Below are 15,356 nucleotides of genomic sequence, written 5' to 3'. Positions count from 1 at the left end.
AATAGCAACCCACTCCAGTATTCTTGCCTGGGAAATCCCATGGACAGAGGAGCCTGGCAGGCTATAGTACTCGGTGTCACAAAAGAGTCAGACCTGACTTAGTGACTAAACAACAATGACAAGGCTAGGCTAGGCTAAGCTATGATTCCCCAGGCTACGTTAGTTAAATGCATCCTCAACTATGATATTTTCCACTTGTTGTTCAGTCACTGAGTCATGTCTGACTCTTTGCAACCCCATGGACTATAGCATGCCAAATTCCTTTGTCCTCCACTATCTCCTAGAGTTTGCTGAAATTCATGTCCTTTGAGTTAGAGATGCTATCTAACCATCTCATCCTCTGCTGTCCCCTTCTCCTTTTGCATTCCATCTTTCTAAGCAGCAGGGTCTTTTCCAATGAGTTGGCTAGGACATACCACTCCTACTCAGCCATTATTTCTGAGGGAAAAGGGGAAACAGGATTTTAGCCAAAAAAGAATCATTATCTTGATCTGAGCAAAATTACACAAACCTGAAACCGCCCTGATGCAAAACAAACATTTCAGCTGTAATCTTGCCCTGTCAGTTTCTGCCATAATCAACCACAGCAAGTAATCTTCCTCTCCCGGTCCTCCGATCATTGCTGTTAATATGCCCAATCTATCTAAATTATTGGTTTCAAAGCCCTCCACCAATTACCTCCTCTCTCTTCCAACCAACTGCCCCGCCTTGTGACAAGGCAGCCCGTGTCCTCCCAGCTCAGCACAACATATGCTTCCATTTTCTCACAGTCAGACCTTTCTCAGGTCGCTTCCTTATCTCATCAGTCTCCTTCCCCAGCATATAACACCAGACACGTGAGTTAATATGCACTTTTGTTGTTTTAGTCGCGAAGTTGTGTCCGACTGTTTTGAGAACGTGTGGACTATAGCCCGCCATGCTCCTCTGTCCGTGGTGTGAAAAAAAAAAGAGTACCGGGATGGGTTGCCATTTCCTTCTCCAGGGTATCTTCCTGGATCAGGGATGGAACCTGTGTCTCCTACATTGCAGGTGGATTCTTTACCACTAAGCCACTTGGGAAACCCTGGTGGCTCAGAGGTTAAAGCGTCTGCCTGGAATGTGGGAGACCTGGGTTCGATTCCTGGATCAGGAAGATCCCCTGGAGAAGGAAATGGCAAACCCACTCCAGTACTCTTGCCTGGAGAATCCCATGGAGGGAAGAGCCTGGTAGGCTACAGTCCATGGGGTCGCAAAGAGTCGGACATGACTGAGCGACTTCAAGCCACTTGGGGAATCCAATATGCACTTACATACATGGAAAAATTGGGTTATCTGTCTTTTCCCAAGATTCCTGTCTTTCCTGTAGATCATAAACTCCCTGAAGGCAACAGCTAACACATACACTCTCTCTCTCTCTCACACAAAATCTCTAAATCTCCTGGGACCCAAGCAAGCACTGCATAATCAATTTGTGGCCACTTCACAAACACTTGTGGTCGGTTGATGATGTTGATATAATGATGAAGACATCTGGATCAGGCTTCTGAGCAGAACAATCTTCTAGGTAATGACTGCAATGAAGCAAGAATTTATGATGCTCCTTATTAAAATTCTAATTGCATAATTGGGCCTGAAGGTATATGTCCCTCCGCCTGCCTTTGGTGACACATACTGATTTCCTCTCTCTAAAAATACCTTGCCAAGGAAATCTAAATCTCAAAGAGCCAACCAAGAAAAATTTCCTCAGAATAAGAGATCAGTAGGAAACAGATCACATCACCTTGCTGCTGCTGCTGCTGGTAAGTCGCTTCAGTCGTGTCCGACTCTGTGCGACCCCATAGAGAGCAGCCCACCAGGCTCCCCCGTCCCTGGGATTCTCCAGGCAAGAACACTGGAGTGGGTTGCCATTTCCTTCTCCAATGCATGAAAGTGAAAAGTGAAAGTGAAGTCGCTCAGTCGTGTCCGACACTGTGCGACCCCATGGACTGCAGCCCACCAGGCTCCTCTGTCCATGGGGTTTTCCAGGCAAGAGTACTGGAGTCGGGTGCCATTGCCTTCTCCACGCATCACTTAGGGAGCCACAAAGAGGAGGTTTTAAACTCTAAGGACTCTTTCAAACCAAAACAAATTATAGTTGTTGGGTTTTTTTTTACGGGGGGGGGGGTGCAGGGAGAACAGTCCTTAAGTTTGCAGCTTCTGGCATGTTTCCTGCTTTAGTGGAAACAGGTTCTGGCAGCAACTGTGAGCCCAGAAAGGGAAACCAAGTCCTAAACTGCCCTCTCTGGGAGACCTCCTAGCGGTCCAGTGGTTAAGACTCTGAGCTGCTAATGCAGGGGGTACAGGTTCAATCCCTGGTCAGGGAACTAGGATCCCACATGCTGTGCAGCCCAGCCAAAAGATATTTAAAACAAAAACAAACCAAAACCCCACCCTCAACCACCCACAACCGTGGGTGAGCCACGTGGCTCAACTGGGCCTTGATTTCTTCATCTGTCAATCTCTCATGGCCCCCATGCAAGGCTTAGAATTCATGATGCCATGAAAAAAGGGGGCTTGAAGCTTTGAAAGCCAGCTGACAGATGACAAAGCAAAAAGTATCCGTAGTTTATATGCTATAAAAGCAGTACAGTCCTCCCAAAGCAAAGAAGACTGTCTCTGTCTTTGGAATTTAGCTCACAACATGAGGGCAATCACAGCCTTGTCAAACAACTATAAAACACCCAAACCTGCTGTGCTAGGAAAGTCACTTAACCTCTCTGGGTCTCGGCTTCCACAATCATCAAGTGGGCTTTCAGGATTAACACCCCCCGAGTCTATGAGATTCAGACGGTTTTGTATAAACCGTGGAGTACTTTTTTCGCTACTATAATAAATTTTCTTTTAATCCTTTAACATTCCATTCTGTATCTTAAAATCATTTTCGGGGATGTCAATGACACTTAACAGTTAATTTCTGTGCTCTCGCTACATTCTTTTCCCTTACTCAGGTTCTGTCATTGCGATCATGTTCTTTACTCCTGATAATCAGGAGTTGTCTTATTATAATGAACTCGCTAGTGTAACAAAAATTGTGATTTATCATGCTAATGAAAAATAGAAGCTTTTTTAGCACCAAGCTTGCTGTTGATATTCAGCAATTATCAATGAGTACAAACGTTTCCAACAACCGAGAGTAAGAACTCTATGGGGAGCTACGGAGAAGGCGATGGCACCCCACTCCAGTACTCTTGCCTGGAAAATCCCACGGATGGAGGAGCCTGGTGGGCGGCAGCCTATGGAGTCGCAAAGAGTCGGACACGGCAAGCGACTTAGCAGCAGCATGGACAGCTATGAATAGGAAACATTAGTAAATCCAATGCCAGTGGTACAAAGCTCAATTGCAAATGCCCAAACATGAAAGGAGATTAACAGACTCTGAAACATCACCCAGGACCAAGTGTTACTCAACTCATGCCCTGGTCTCTACGAGAACTGTAGTTAATATTTAAAAGTGTGCTTCTTCAAAAAAGAAAAGCTATCAGCACAAGAGAGCTATAACATTATGTGTTTATGCAAACCATCTCATGTAGAACCCAGACCCTAGCCTGGAAAGAACCTTTAAACATTCTGTTTCTGGCTTGACCTTTTGATTAAGGTTCACAGTCGTCAATCCTGGAGAAGGAAATGGCAACCCACTCCAGTATTCTTGCCTGGAGAATTCCATGGACAGAGGAGCCTGGAGGGCTACAGTCCATGGGGTTGCAAAGAGTCGGACATGACTGAAGCGACTTACATGCACGCACAGTCGTCAATGAGAAGGACACTGATTTTAACAAGGGTGGGAGGCACAGGTGCAAGTGAGTAGGACTGTTTAAAAAAAAAGCCTGCAGGTAGATGAGAACTACTGTAGGCTGAAGTCTTTTAAAACTTATTTATGAGACTGATTTAATCACAGATCAATAGGAGTAGGATACTAGATAGATACACGATTGGTGAATTTAAAACCACAGATCAGCTCAGATAAGTTTAGTAATGATTCCAGGCTTCAGTTTTAAATTTTACTTGAAAGTCAAATTTCGAACTGTGGTGCTGAAGAAGCCTCTGGAGAGTCTCTCGGACAGCAAGGAGATCAAACCAGTCAATCCTAAAGAGTCAACCGTGAATAGTCATTAGAAGGACTGATGCTGAAGCTCTAATATTTTGGCCACCTGATGGGAAGAACTGACTCACTGGAAAAGACCCTGATGCTGGGAAAGACTGAAGGCAGGAGAAGGGGACAGAGGATGAGATGGTTGGATGTCATCACCGACTCAACGGACACAAGTTTGAGCAAACTCCGAGAGATGGTGGAGGACAGGGAAACTGGTATGCTGCAGTCCATGGGGTTGCAAAAAGTCAGACATGCCTTAGCGACTGAACAAAACAACAACAAATTATCAAAACTACTAAAACCAGGAGACTAAAGCTGGCAAAGTGGATGGGAAAGCCAAAAGTAATGTAACTCACTAACGGAAAGTTGTGAATTTTTCAAGCGTGGCTCAAATTTGGCAAAGCAGCAGAAAAGAACAGTAGGGAGACTCAGGAAGAGGAAAAAGGCCCCATTCCTTTGGAAATGATGTGCTCTGACTCCACCTAGTGGGGCCCAAGGATTCCTGAACTAGACTCCTAAGCATCTCAATGCGGCACAGGTAACTGAAGATCTGATTAAAAGCTTTTTTTCCCCTTTGGTCAGCACTAAATTGGTAATAAATTTTTGCTTGCTAAAAATGTACTAAAACATGTGGACTTGGAGTCTAAATCAGACAAGGCACAGACAGGAGGATGGAACACATCATCCTGTAACAAACCAGAGAAACCTGGTCACCAGCTGGCTAAAAAAATGATTAGCAGCTCACAGAAAACTCAATTCTGGGTTTTTAAGACAGCAAATACGTTAACTTATGAAATCAGGAATAAACAAGTACCAAAAATGTTCTTGGATAAGAATGCAAAACTAGCAGGAATAACTGGAGAAAAACAAAAGAGAAAAATTCCAAGATGACACAAGGGAACAAAGGAATGGAGGATAATTAAGCATTGCAGAAAAGAGCCCTGCTGTCATCGCGGACATCAAGCTACATAGAGACCGATCATAGAGTGCCTTACAAAAAAAGATCCTTAAATATATGGCATAAAGCTCACTATATTTAGACTAACTGTAGAGTCTAGAAGGTCTACAATTACCAAGGCATGGATAACCTGAAGAAGATTCAGAGAAAATGAAGGAGGTGATTCAAAGAGAAAATTCACAGTGCCTCTAGCATGAGACCTTTCCTCTTTATTCCCACACTTCTGACTCGAGATAACAGAAAAAGCTAATGTTTGGGCTTCCCTGGTGGCTCGGTGGTGAAGAATCCGCCAGCCAATGCAGGAGACGCGGGTTTGATCCCTGATGCGGGAAGACTCCACATGCCTCAGAGCAACTTGGTGCCAGGCACCACTACTGAGCCTGCGCTCCAGAGCTGCAACTGCTGAAACCCGTGCACCCAGAGCCCATCTCTGCAACAAGAGGAGGCACCCCAACTAGAGATGCAGCCAGAGAGCAGGCCCTGTTCACCACAACTGGAGACAAGCCAGCGCTGCACTGACGACCCAGCACAGCCACAAATACACAGAATCAAAACTATATAGATGTATGAAAGTCATATTTAAAAAAAAGCAGAAGAAGCTAATGTTTACCAAGTAGTTACTACGGTCAGTGCCTGGGCTAAATGCCCATGAAGGTCTGCCTTATTCAGGCCTTAAAACAATCCTATAAGAAAATACTATTAATCTCGTCTTACAACTGAGGTTTAGAGAGGTAAATCCAAGATCACTCAGGGAGCAGGGGGCAGTGGCAGGGCTTCCTTCCACCCGAGCCAACTTGCCACTTCTGCCAGGATGCTGGCTCTTTTCCCTGAGCAGTATCTGTCGGGCCCTCTAGCAGATTTTTCTCATACCTGCATGCTCAAATCCTGACATGACTTCCTACCTAAGAAGGAAATATGAAACAGAGAGCTATGTGATAAGCTTCTTCTGCCCGCGTCACCTAAAATGGGATGTGCAGCTGAGGGCCTTGGAAATTGAGCTCCTCCCTGTTTTACAGCTGAAGAATTGAAGCCTGGGAGAAAAAAAGAGAGAGAGAGATGTACCCAAGGTCACAGAAGAGCTCCGCAGAGAAGCCAGGGTTCAGACACCAGTTTGAACTCCCTCCTGGAAGACAGTCACTGGCCTCAATCTTGGGGTGTCTAGGATTTAGCATCTTACTGGAATCACCAGAGCTGCTCTTCCTGCTTTCCCCTTTTGAAAGTCCCACCTGTCAGGTGTATGTCCACTTGTATGCTGGGATGATCTGTAATGCTGGTTATCTAACCCAATTGTAATTCCACGTGGGTATGTGAAAATGTTTGAGAAGCCAACCAACAGGAGAAGGCGGCTTTGTTTTCGATATAAGATGAAGGTATTAGGCTCTCTCACAACTCAATTTTGAGAAATTTTTCATATTTGACTCTTCTTACTGATAGATTGAATTACTAGAGTAGAATTCCAGTCTAGATAAGAAATAACAGAACCGTTTAGCCTCCTGGCAAACTACGTTCAGCACCCACTTTCTCAAAATGACAAATATCAAGTCTTTCAAGTGGAAAAATTCTCCAAAGCATCAAGCCAATTGTGCAATGCAGCAAATGGTGCAAGAAAGAGATTTTTGCCCCCCATCTCTGCAGCAAAAAAAGTCTGAACTGATTAGCATAAGGCATCGCAGTTCATATGTTAACTCCCAACTGGTTGTGACATTGAATCCTTCTTAGAAAGCCACCTACATCTGACCTCAGTGAAGCCAAGAACTCAAGTACCATCTCTCCTTTGTTTCAAAATGCATCTATAGGCTCCCTGCATTAGCATAAAAATAGAGCAGGAGCGTAAGACCAGACACTTCTGAGTTCTCGCTATCATCATAAATCAAACAATTCTTACTTTCAACAGAATATTGCTTTTTTTTTTTTTTTTTTAGCATTTAAAAGAAATGTTTCTGGCTGCACCAACTCTTCCTTGCAGCACGCAGGATCTTTAGCTGCAGCCTGTGAACTCTTAGTTGTGGCCAAGTTAGGATCTAGTTTCCTGAAAAGGGATCGAACCCCGGGCCCCCTGCATCAGGAGTCACAGCAGTCAGTGCTCACGGTGACCCAAGCCTCCTGTTTTAGGCTGACCAGAGTCCTGTCCTTCCTGCCCAACACTAAGCATTTCATGAGTCCTTATAACACTCTCGCGGCGTCAGTAATATTAGTTCCATTGTACCGATGTGCAAACTGAGGTTTGGAGAACTTGAGTATCTCATCCAAGCTATGAGTAGTTTAGCTGGAATTAAAGTCCGCATGTGTCTTATTTCAAAGTCTGCGCACCTTCTACTGTGCTTTGTTTGTTTAGTGCGGCTTCCCCGCGGCCTCAGACAGTAAAGAATCTGCCTGCAATACGGAAGCCCAGGTTTGATCCCGGGGTCGGGAAGATCCCCTGGAGAAGGAAATGGCAATTTACTCCAGTATTCTTGCCTGAAGAATTCCCTGGACAGAGGAGCCTGGCGGGCTATACAGTCCATGGGGTCATAAAGAGTCGGACATGACTGAGCAACTAACACTATTTGGACCAGTAGCATTGGCATCACTTGACAGTTTGTTAAAAATGCATAATTCTCAGGACTTCCCCGGTGGTCCAATGGCTAAAACTCTGCAGGCTTCTCATTGCCATGGCTTCTCTTGTTGTACAGCACGGGTTCTAGGGCTCGCAGGCCCAGTAACTGTGGCACTCGGGCTGAGTTACCTGGTGCCATGTGGGATCTTAGTTCCAGGGCCAGGGATCGAACCTGTGTCCCCTGTACTGGAAGGCGGATTCTTAACCACTGGACCTCCAGGAAGCCCCTGAAGATTTTATGTTGTCACAACTGGGGCAAGGCAGGTGTGCTACCATCATCTGGTGGGTAGAAGCCAGAGATGCTATCTATACGCCTCGCAGTACAGGGGCAGGCCCCACCACAGAGAACTCTCCAGCCAAAATGCCAGTAGCGCCAAGGTTGAGAAACTCTGATACTGCTGATAGTATTGTCCATCCTCTTTGGGCCTGTGGTCTGTTTAAAGAAGAAAAACTAACAGCTTTTCACTGCAAAATTATGGCTGAAGGAATGTCACTAAAAACTTCTGTCCCTGTGGGTCAGTCTCATATAACAGGTACCAAATAGTAACTTCAATCCAGGGGTCAGTAAACTATGGCTCATATGATAAGTCCAACTCGCTGCCTGTTTCTGTGCAGTCTGAGAGCTAAGAATGAGTTTTATATTTTTAGGTGACTGAAAAAAAAATGTAATAACATTTTGTCACTTGTGAAAATTATATGAAACGAAAATCTCAACGTCCATAAAGAAAATTTTACTGGAAAAAAGCCATATCCATTATTTTTCATTTCAAGAAAGGCTGCTTTTTTTCTTTTTTTCTTCCCCCACCACGCTGCTCAGCATGGCACACAGGATCTTAGTTCCCCAACCAGGGATCAAACCTGTGTCCCCTGCAGCGGAAGCTGGGAGTCTTAAGCACTGGACCGCCAGGGAGGTCCCAGAGTATCAGTTTTACACTTCTTTTGTTATATTTATTCCTAAATATTTCATACTTGAAAAAATATATTTATTTATTTGGCTGTACCTAGTCTTTGCTTTGGCATGTGGGATCTAGTTCCCTCACCATGGATCGAACCCAGGCCCCCTACACTGGGAGCATGATGTCTTAGCCACTGGACCACCAGGGAAGTCCCTATTTTATACTTTTTGATGCTATTTTAAATAGCATTTCTTAATTTCATTTTCAGATTGTTCATTGCAGACATACAGAATTACATTTAATTTTCCAAATGCAGACTTTCCATATCATTTTTACTTTTATTTTTCAATTAATTAATTAATTTGGCTACACTGAGTCTTAGTTGCAGCCTGTGGGATCTTTGTTGTGTCATGCGTTTCTATGTTACAGGTCCAACAGTATATTATATACAAATAGCATTGTATATGATATACAAAATTACTTTATGCAATTGCATCTTACGTCACTTAAAAGTAGAAAGGAGAAAAATATATTTATACTGTCTTTTATAATTCTTTAATTACCTTTACGGGTGCTCCTTGATTTCTTTCATTTGGGTTTGAATTACTATCTGGGGTCACTTGCTTTCAGCCTGAAAAACTTCTTTTAATATTTCTTGTAAGGTGGGTCTCAAAACAACAAATTCTGGTTTTGTTTATCTAGAAAAGTCTTTAACTTTATTTTTGAAAGGTCCGTTTCATTTATAGCCAGCTATGTTGGATATAGAATTCCTGGTTTACAAGCTATTCTCTTTGAGTGCTTGGAACGTTACACCACTGCCTCTGGCCTCCCTAGCCTCTGCTGAGAAGTTAGCTGTTAATCTTACTGGGGTTCCCTTAAAAGTGCCAAGTCGTTTTTCTCTTGCTGCTTTCAGGATCTTCTCCTTGTCAGACTTTCAGCATTTTTACCATGACGTGTCTGTGAATCTCTGTGTTTGTCCTCCTTGGGGGTCATTGAGCTTACTGAATATACTGGTTATTCTTTTTCAATTAATTTAGGAAGTTTCAGCCAATTCGGGGGGAATATTTTTTTCTCACTCCTCTCCTTCTGGTAGTTGCATTGCATATATGTTGATTCACTGAATGATCCTCACGTTTCTCTGAGGCTCAGTACATTTTTCTTCATTCTTTTTCTCTTTACTCTTCAGCTTCCATAATCTCCATCAATCAATCTTCAAGTATACTAATTATTTCCTCTGCCAGTTGGAATGTACTTTGAGCGCCTCTAATTAATTTATTTCAGTCATTACATTTCCCAACTCCAGAATTTTAATTTGGCTCTTTTCATAATTCCTGTCTCTTTTATTGGGCTTCCCTGGTGGCTCAGTGGTAAAGAATCTGCCTGTCAATGCAGGAGACCTGGGTTTGATCCCTGCGGCGGGAAGATCCCCTGGAGAAGGAAATGGCAACCCACTCCAGCATTCTTGCCTGGGAAATCCCATGGACAGAGGAGCCTGGTGGGCTACAGTCCATGGGTTCGCAAAGAGTCAGTCACAAATGAGCCACTAAACAACAGCAATCTATTAATATTCTCTAGTCGATGCAAAAATATCATTATACCTTTAATCATGTTTTCCTTTAGTTCCGAGAACATATTTATAGCAACTCTAGGAAGTGGTTCTCCACCCTCACCCTGGGCATGCTGTTATTTGCTTGCTGTTGAGTAACAGTCTGGACTGTTCTAGTGAAATCTATTTCCCTCTCATGGTGTTAAAGGCCTATGTTGTTGCTCCTCAGGGAGCCATATCTTTGGGTTTGCCCAAAGTCACCAAAAACAAGACCAGGAGCTGACTGTGGCTCAGATCATGAACTCCTTATTGCCAAATTCAGACTTAAATTGAAGAAAGTAGGGAAAACCACTAGACCATTCAGGTATGACCTTAATCACATCCCTTATGATTATACAGTGGAAGTGAGAAATAGATTTAAGGGACTAGATCTGATAGAGTGCCTGATGAACTATGGATGGAGGTTTGTGACACTGTACAGGAGACAGGGATCAAGACCATCCCCAAGAAAAAGAAATTTTAAAAAAAGCAAAATGGCTGTCTGGGGAGCCTTACAAATAGCTGTGAAAAGAAGAGATGCGAAAAGCAAAGGAGAAAAGGAAAGATATAAGCATCTGAATGCAGAGTTCCAAAGAAAAGCAAGGAGAGATAAGAGAGCTTTCCTCAGCGATCAATGCAAAGAAATAGAGGAAAACAAAAGAATGGGAAAGACTAGAGATCTCGTCAAGAAAATTAGAGATACCAAGGGAACATTTCACGCAAAGATGGGCTCGATAAAGGACAGAAATAGTATGGACCTAACAGAAGCAGAAGATATTAAGAAGAGGTGGCAAGAATGCACAGAAGAACTGTACAAAACAGATCTTCATGACCAAGATAATCACGATGGTGTGATCACTCACCTAGAGCCAGACATATTGGAATGTGAAGTCAAGTGGGCCTTAGAAAGCATCACTATGAACAAAGCTAGTGGAGGTGATGAAATTCCACTTGAGCTATTTCACATCCCGAAAGATGATGCTGTGAAAGTGCTGCACTCAATATGCCAGCAAATTTGGAAAACTCAGCAGTGGCCACAGGACTGGAAAAGGTCAGTTTTCATTCCAATCCCAAAGAAAAGCAATGCCAAAGAATGCCAAAACTATCACACAATTGCACTCATCTCACACACTAGTAAAGTAATGCTCAAAATTCTCCAAGCTAGGCTTTAGCAATACGTGAACCGTGAACTTCCAGATGTTCCAGCTGGTTTTAGAAAACGCAGAGGAACCAGAGATCAAATTGCCAACATCCGCTGGATCATCGAAAAAGCAAGAGAGTGCTAGAAAAACATCTATTTCTGCTTGATTGACTATGCCAAAGCCTTTGACTGTGTGGATCACAATAAACTGTGGAAAATTCTGAAAGAGATGGGAATACCAGACCACCTGACTTGCCTCTTGAGAAACCTATATGCAGGTCAGGAAGCAACAGTTAAAACTGGACATGGAACAACAGACTGGTTCTGAACAGGAAAAGGAGTACGTCAAGGCTGTATATTGTCACCCTGCTTATTTAACTTATATGCAGAGTACATCATGAGAAACGCTGGGCTGGAAGAAGCACAAGCTGAAATCAAGACTGCTGGGAGAAATGTCAAAAACCTCAGATATGCAGATGACACCACCCTTATGGCAAAAAAGTGAAGAGGAGCTAAAAAGCCTCTTGATGAAAGTGAAAGAGGAGAGTGAAAAAGTTGGCTTAAAGCTCAACATTCAGAAAACGAAGATCGTGGCATCTGGTCCCATCACTTCATGGGAAATAGATGGGGAAACAGTGTCAGACTTTATTTTTTGGGGCTCCAAAATCACTGCAGATGGTGACTGCAGCCATGAAATTAAAAGACGCTTACTCCTTGGAAGGAAAGTTATGACCAACCTAGATAGCATATTGAAAGGCAGAGACAGTACTTTGCCAACAAAGGTCCCTCTAGGCAAGGCTATGGTTTTTCCAGTGGTCATGTATGGATGTGAGAGTTGGACTGTGAAGAAAGCTGAGCACTGAAGAATTGATGCTTTTGAACTGTGGTGTTGGAGAAGACTCTTGAGAGTCCCTTGACTGCAAGGAAATCCAACCAGTCCAATCTAAAGGAGATCAGTCCTGGGTGTTCATTGGAAGGACTGATGGTGAAGCTGAAACTCCAATACTTTGGCCACCTCGTGCGAAGAGTTGACTCATTGGAAAAGACCCTGATGCTGGGAGGGATTGAGTGCAGGAGGAGAAGGGGACAACAGAGGATGAGATGGCTGGATGGCATCACCGACTCAATGGACATGAGTTTGGGTAAACTCCGAGAGTTGATGATGGACAGGGAGGCCTGGTGTGCTGCGATTCACGGGGTCACAAAGAATCGGACACGACTGAGCGACTGAACTGAACTGAACTGAAAGTCACCCGAGATGACAATGGTCTTAGTAGGACACTCTTCCTCCCTTTCCCTGATCACACCCAGCTGTTGAAAGTGAAAGTGTTGGTGGCTTAGTCATGTCCCACTCTTTATGACCCCTAGGACCGCCAGGGTCCTCTGTCCATGGGATTCTCCAGGCAAGAATACTGGACTGGGTAGCCATTCCCTTCTCTAGGATATCTTCCCAATGCCGGGATCAAATCCAGGTCTCCCTCACTGCAAGCAGATTCTTTACTATCTGAGTCACCAGGGAAACACCCAACTGTTACACTCCACTATTGTGATATATTGCTCTATTATTTCCAACAATACCCTAGAGCATAACTTGTTCTACAAAGTAATCCAATCAAAAGGTGGCTCTTCTGAAAGAACCATTTCTGAGATCAGTGTCTGACATTTTTTTCTGACCAGGAGGGCTCTTCCCAGCTGTCTTACTCTCCTGCAAACTAGCTGCCTACAGTAGTATCTTCATTAAATCCACAGATCTCCTTCCAGTTGCCTTTCACCAAAACCTTCACAGTTCTGGAGAGCACCCTTAGGCATAAATTTCTCCAGTCTCTACTGCAAATAGGACTTCCCTGATGGCTCAGAGGGTAAATAAAGAATCTGTCTGCAATGCAGGAGACCCAGGTTCGATCCCTAGGTCGGGAGGATCCCGTGGAGAAGGAAATGGCAACCCACTCCAATACTATTGCCTGGAAAGTCCCATGGACGGAGGAGCCTGGTAGACTACAGTCCATGGAGCCGCAGACTGAGCAACTTCACTTTCACTACAGCAAATGAAGCAAATGCTTTTGGGAAGAGATTAGAAGCTAAGGGTTTTTAAGCCTACTTCTCCCTCCAGGCAAAATCTCTTAGAAGTTGTGGGGGGGGGGGGTGCCAGTTTGAAGTCCTCTCAGTTTGTCTCTCTTGGTTGGTACCACCCATCTCACAAACTGAGGGTGGGGACAGAACCACTGGGAATCCAGTATTCTTGGTGAGCAACGCCCAGAGTACAAAGGACTGAGCCTCAGTATCAAGCAGCCTTGGACAGGAGAAGCCCTAAAGTAATGCTCCTTCTGGGAAGAAAGCTGTCGGACTGGGAGCTAGGGAGGGGAGAGAGCCCAGTATCCTGGGTTGCAGCCGTCCAGAGCTGAGAGCAGGAGGGTGGCAGTGGTCTTGGTTCAAATATTAATACCGCAAACTCCTGAGATTTTCCCTGTGGTCCAATGGTTAAGACTCTGCTCTTTCACTGCAGGGGGCGTGGATTCCCGGTTGGGGAACTAAGATAAGGCATGCCTTGCGGCCAAAACAAAAACAAATACCACAAACTCTTGCCTTTCTTACCGCATTTTCATAGATTTTCTTGAGTAGATGTTTTTTCACTTGATGCTTGCTTGCCCTTAGGACAATTTCCAGAGGGGTTAAACTGAGTTGTTTGGAGTGAATGAATGTCAGACACTTAAGTATTCAATAAATGATACCTGTTACAGGACAGAAACTATATGCAAAGTTTAAGATACCATCACTTTCCTCAAAGACTTTTCTCTAGAAAAGTTAGGCTGTGAAAAAGGGAAACAATATAGACTTTCCCAACGAGATGCAACTTTTAACACCTATGATTATATCATCTTATAAAGCTGAAACTCTAAAGAGCCAGAGCTAAAGCGTGACACTGAGAGCTAGAATTCGCTACCACTGATGCTTTCAGACTTCTGCAGTAACAATGAATGAAAACCTTCAGGAAGTGCTTCCAAACCCAAAAGCCCCATTGAAAAAAAAGCAGTCATTATCTTTAACGTGAGGATTTGGGCCTAGATGGCCCCTTCCGGATCTGGCCGACTCTATCTTTGCCCAGAGATGATATAAACAGAATCCCGAAGCTTCCACCTTGACTGTCACCGCGGCAAGGGCGCCCGGGTCGGTGCCGGACCCAAACCAGGGCCAGATCCCAAAGGGCTGCCCTTCGCCGCAGCCCGTCGGGGCTGCAGGCCAGTTACCTCGCAATTGAACTCCATCTCCGCGTCCATGGTGACGATCCGCACGGTGAATGTCTTAGGCTGCTTCCTCTTGAGCGAGCTGAAGCTCATTCGGGAAGCGATGGCCCCGGCCATGGCGCGGGGCTCAGGCGCAGGACCCTCGCGCCCCGAGGCCTGCGCTCGGGACCTTTTAGCCTCCCTGGAGGAGGCGCACAGGCCTCAGGGCCACCATGGTGGCCGGCCGGCCGGCCGGAGAGCTGTCTGAGCGGCGCGGGCCCCCAGCGGCCGGCATGGGCCGCGAGGACCCTGCCCAGGAACGGAAAGGGGAGTCCCGGGGGCGGACCCTGACGGCCCTGGGCAAGGATCGCGATCGGGGACCGACGGGGAGGGCACGGCCCCGCTCTCCGGGACTCGGGCCGGGGACGCTGGGAACGCCCGCGGACGGGGCCCTTAGACGGCGGCTGCCCAGAGCCCGCGCGCCTCTCAGCGGCCGACGGAGGTCTCAGGGCCGCGCTGCAGCCGGGCGCGCACGTGCGCGCGTGGCTGTCACCGTCCTCGCTCCGCGCGCCCGCGGGAAGCGTCCCCTCCCCGCAGCCCCCGGCCTGCTCCCCGCCCCGCCCTCGGGCCCCCAAGAATCACTACACACGACGCAACCAAACCCGGCTGCTGCCGCCCGGATGCCGCGGTTGGCTGAGCGCTCCGAAGGAGACGGGACTTTCCCGCTGTGTCCCACCCTCTTCGGCATCACTTCACCAATCGGAAGTTCAGATCTGACTGGAGGCGCGGGCCTGGGCTCGCCGTTGAGTGGCTACGGTGACAGTCACTCCGAACGCTTTTGTTTTCTAAGA

The 15,356-nt window shown here is 45.6% G+C and overlaps 1 protein-coding gene across 7 annotated transcripts in view; it reads right to left on the bottom strand.

Annotated features, from left to right (window-relative positions):
• The window catches only part of NF2 (NF2, moesin-ezrin-radixin like (MERLIN) tumor suppressor), a 71,016-nt gene extending 55,897 nt beyond the window's left edge, over positions 1-15,119 (bottom strand). For 5 of the 7 annotated variants that reach the window (XM_004017463.5, XM_027956735.3, XM_027956734.3 and 2 more), the window contains exon 1: positions 14,530-15,119. In XM_004017463.5, the coding sequence (XP_004017512.2) occupies positions 14,530-14,643 (114 nt within the window). In that variant the 5' untranslated portion in view covers positions 14,644-15,119. The remainder of the gene's footprint in view (positions 1-14,529) is intronic. The other 2 variants (XM_060400858.1, XM_060400856.1) reach the window with 1 other exon arrangement.
• Positions 15,120-15,356: the final 237 nt, after the last annotated feature.

The sequence above is a fragment of the Ovis aries genome, chromosome 17 (assembly GCF_016772045.2).
Source record: "Ovis aries strain OAR_USU_Benz2616 breed Rambouillet chromosome 17, ARS-UI_Ramb_v3.0, whole genome shotgun sequence".
NCBI classification, from domain to species: domain Eukaryota; kingdom Metazoa; phylum Chordata; class Mammalia; order Artiodactyla; family Bovidae; genus Ovis; species Ovis aries.
This window is presented reverse-complemented; position numbering and strand designations above follow the sequence as displayed.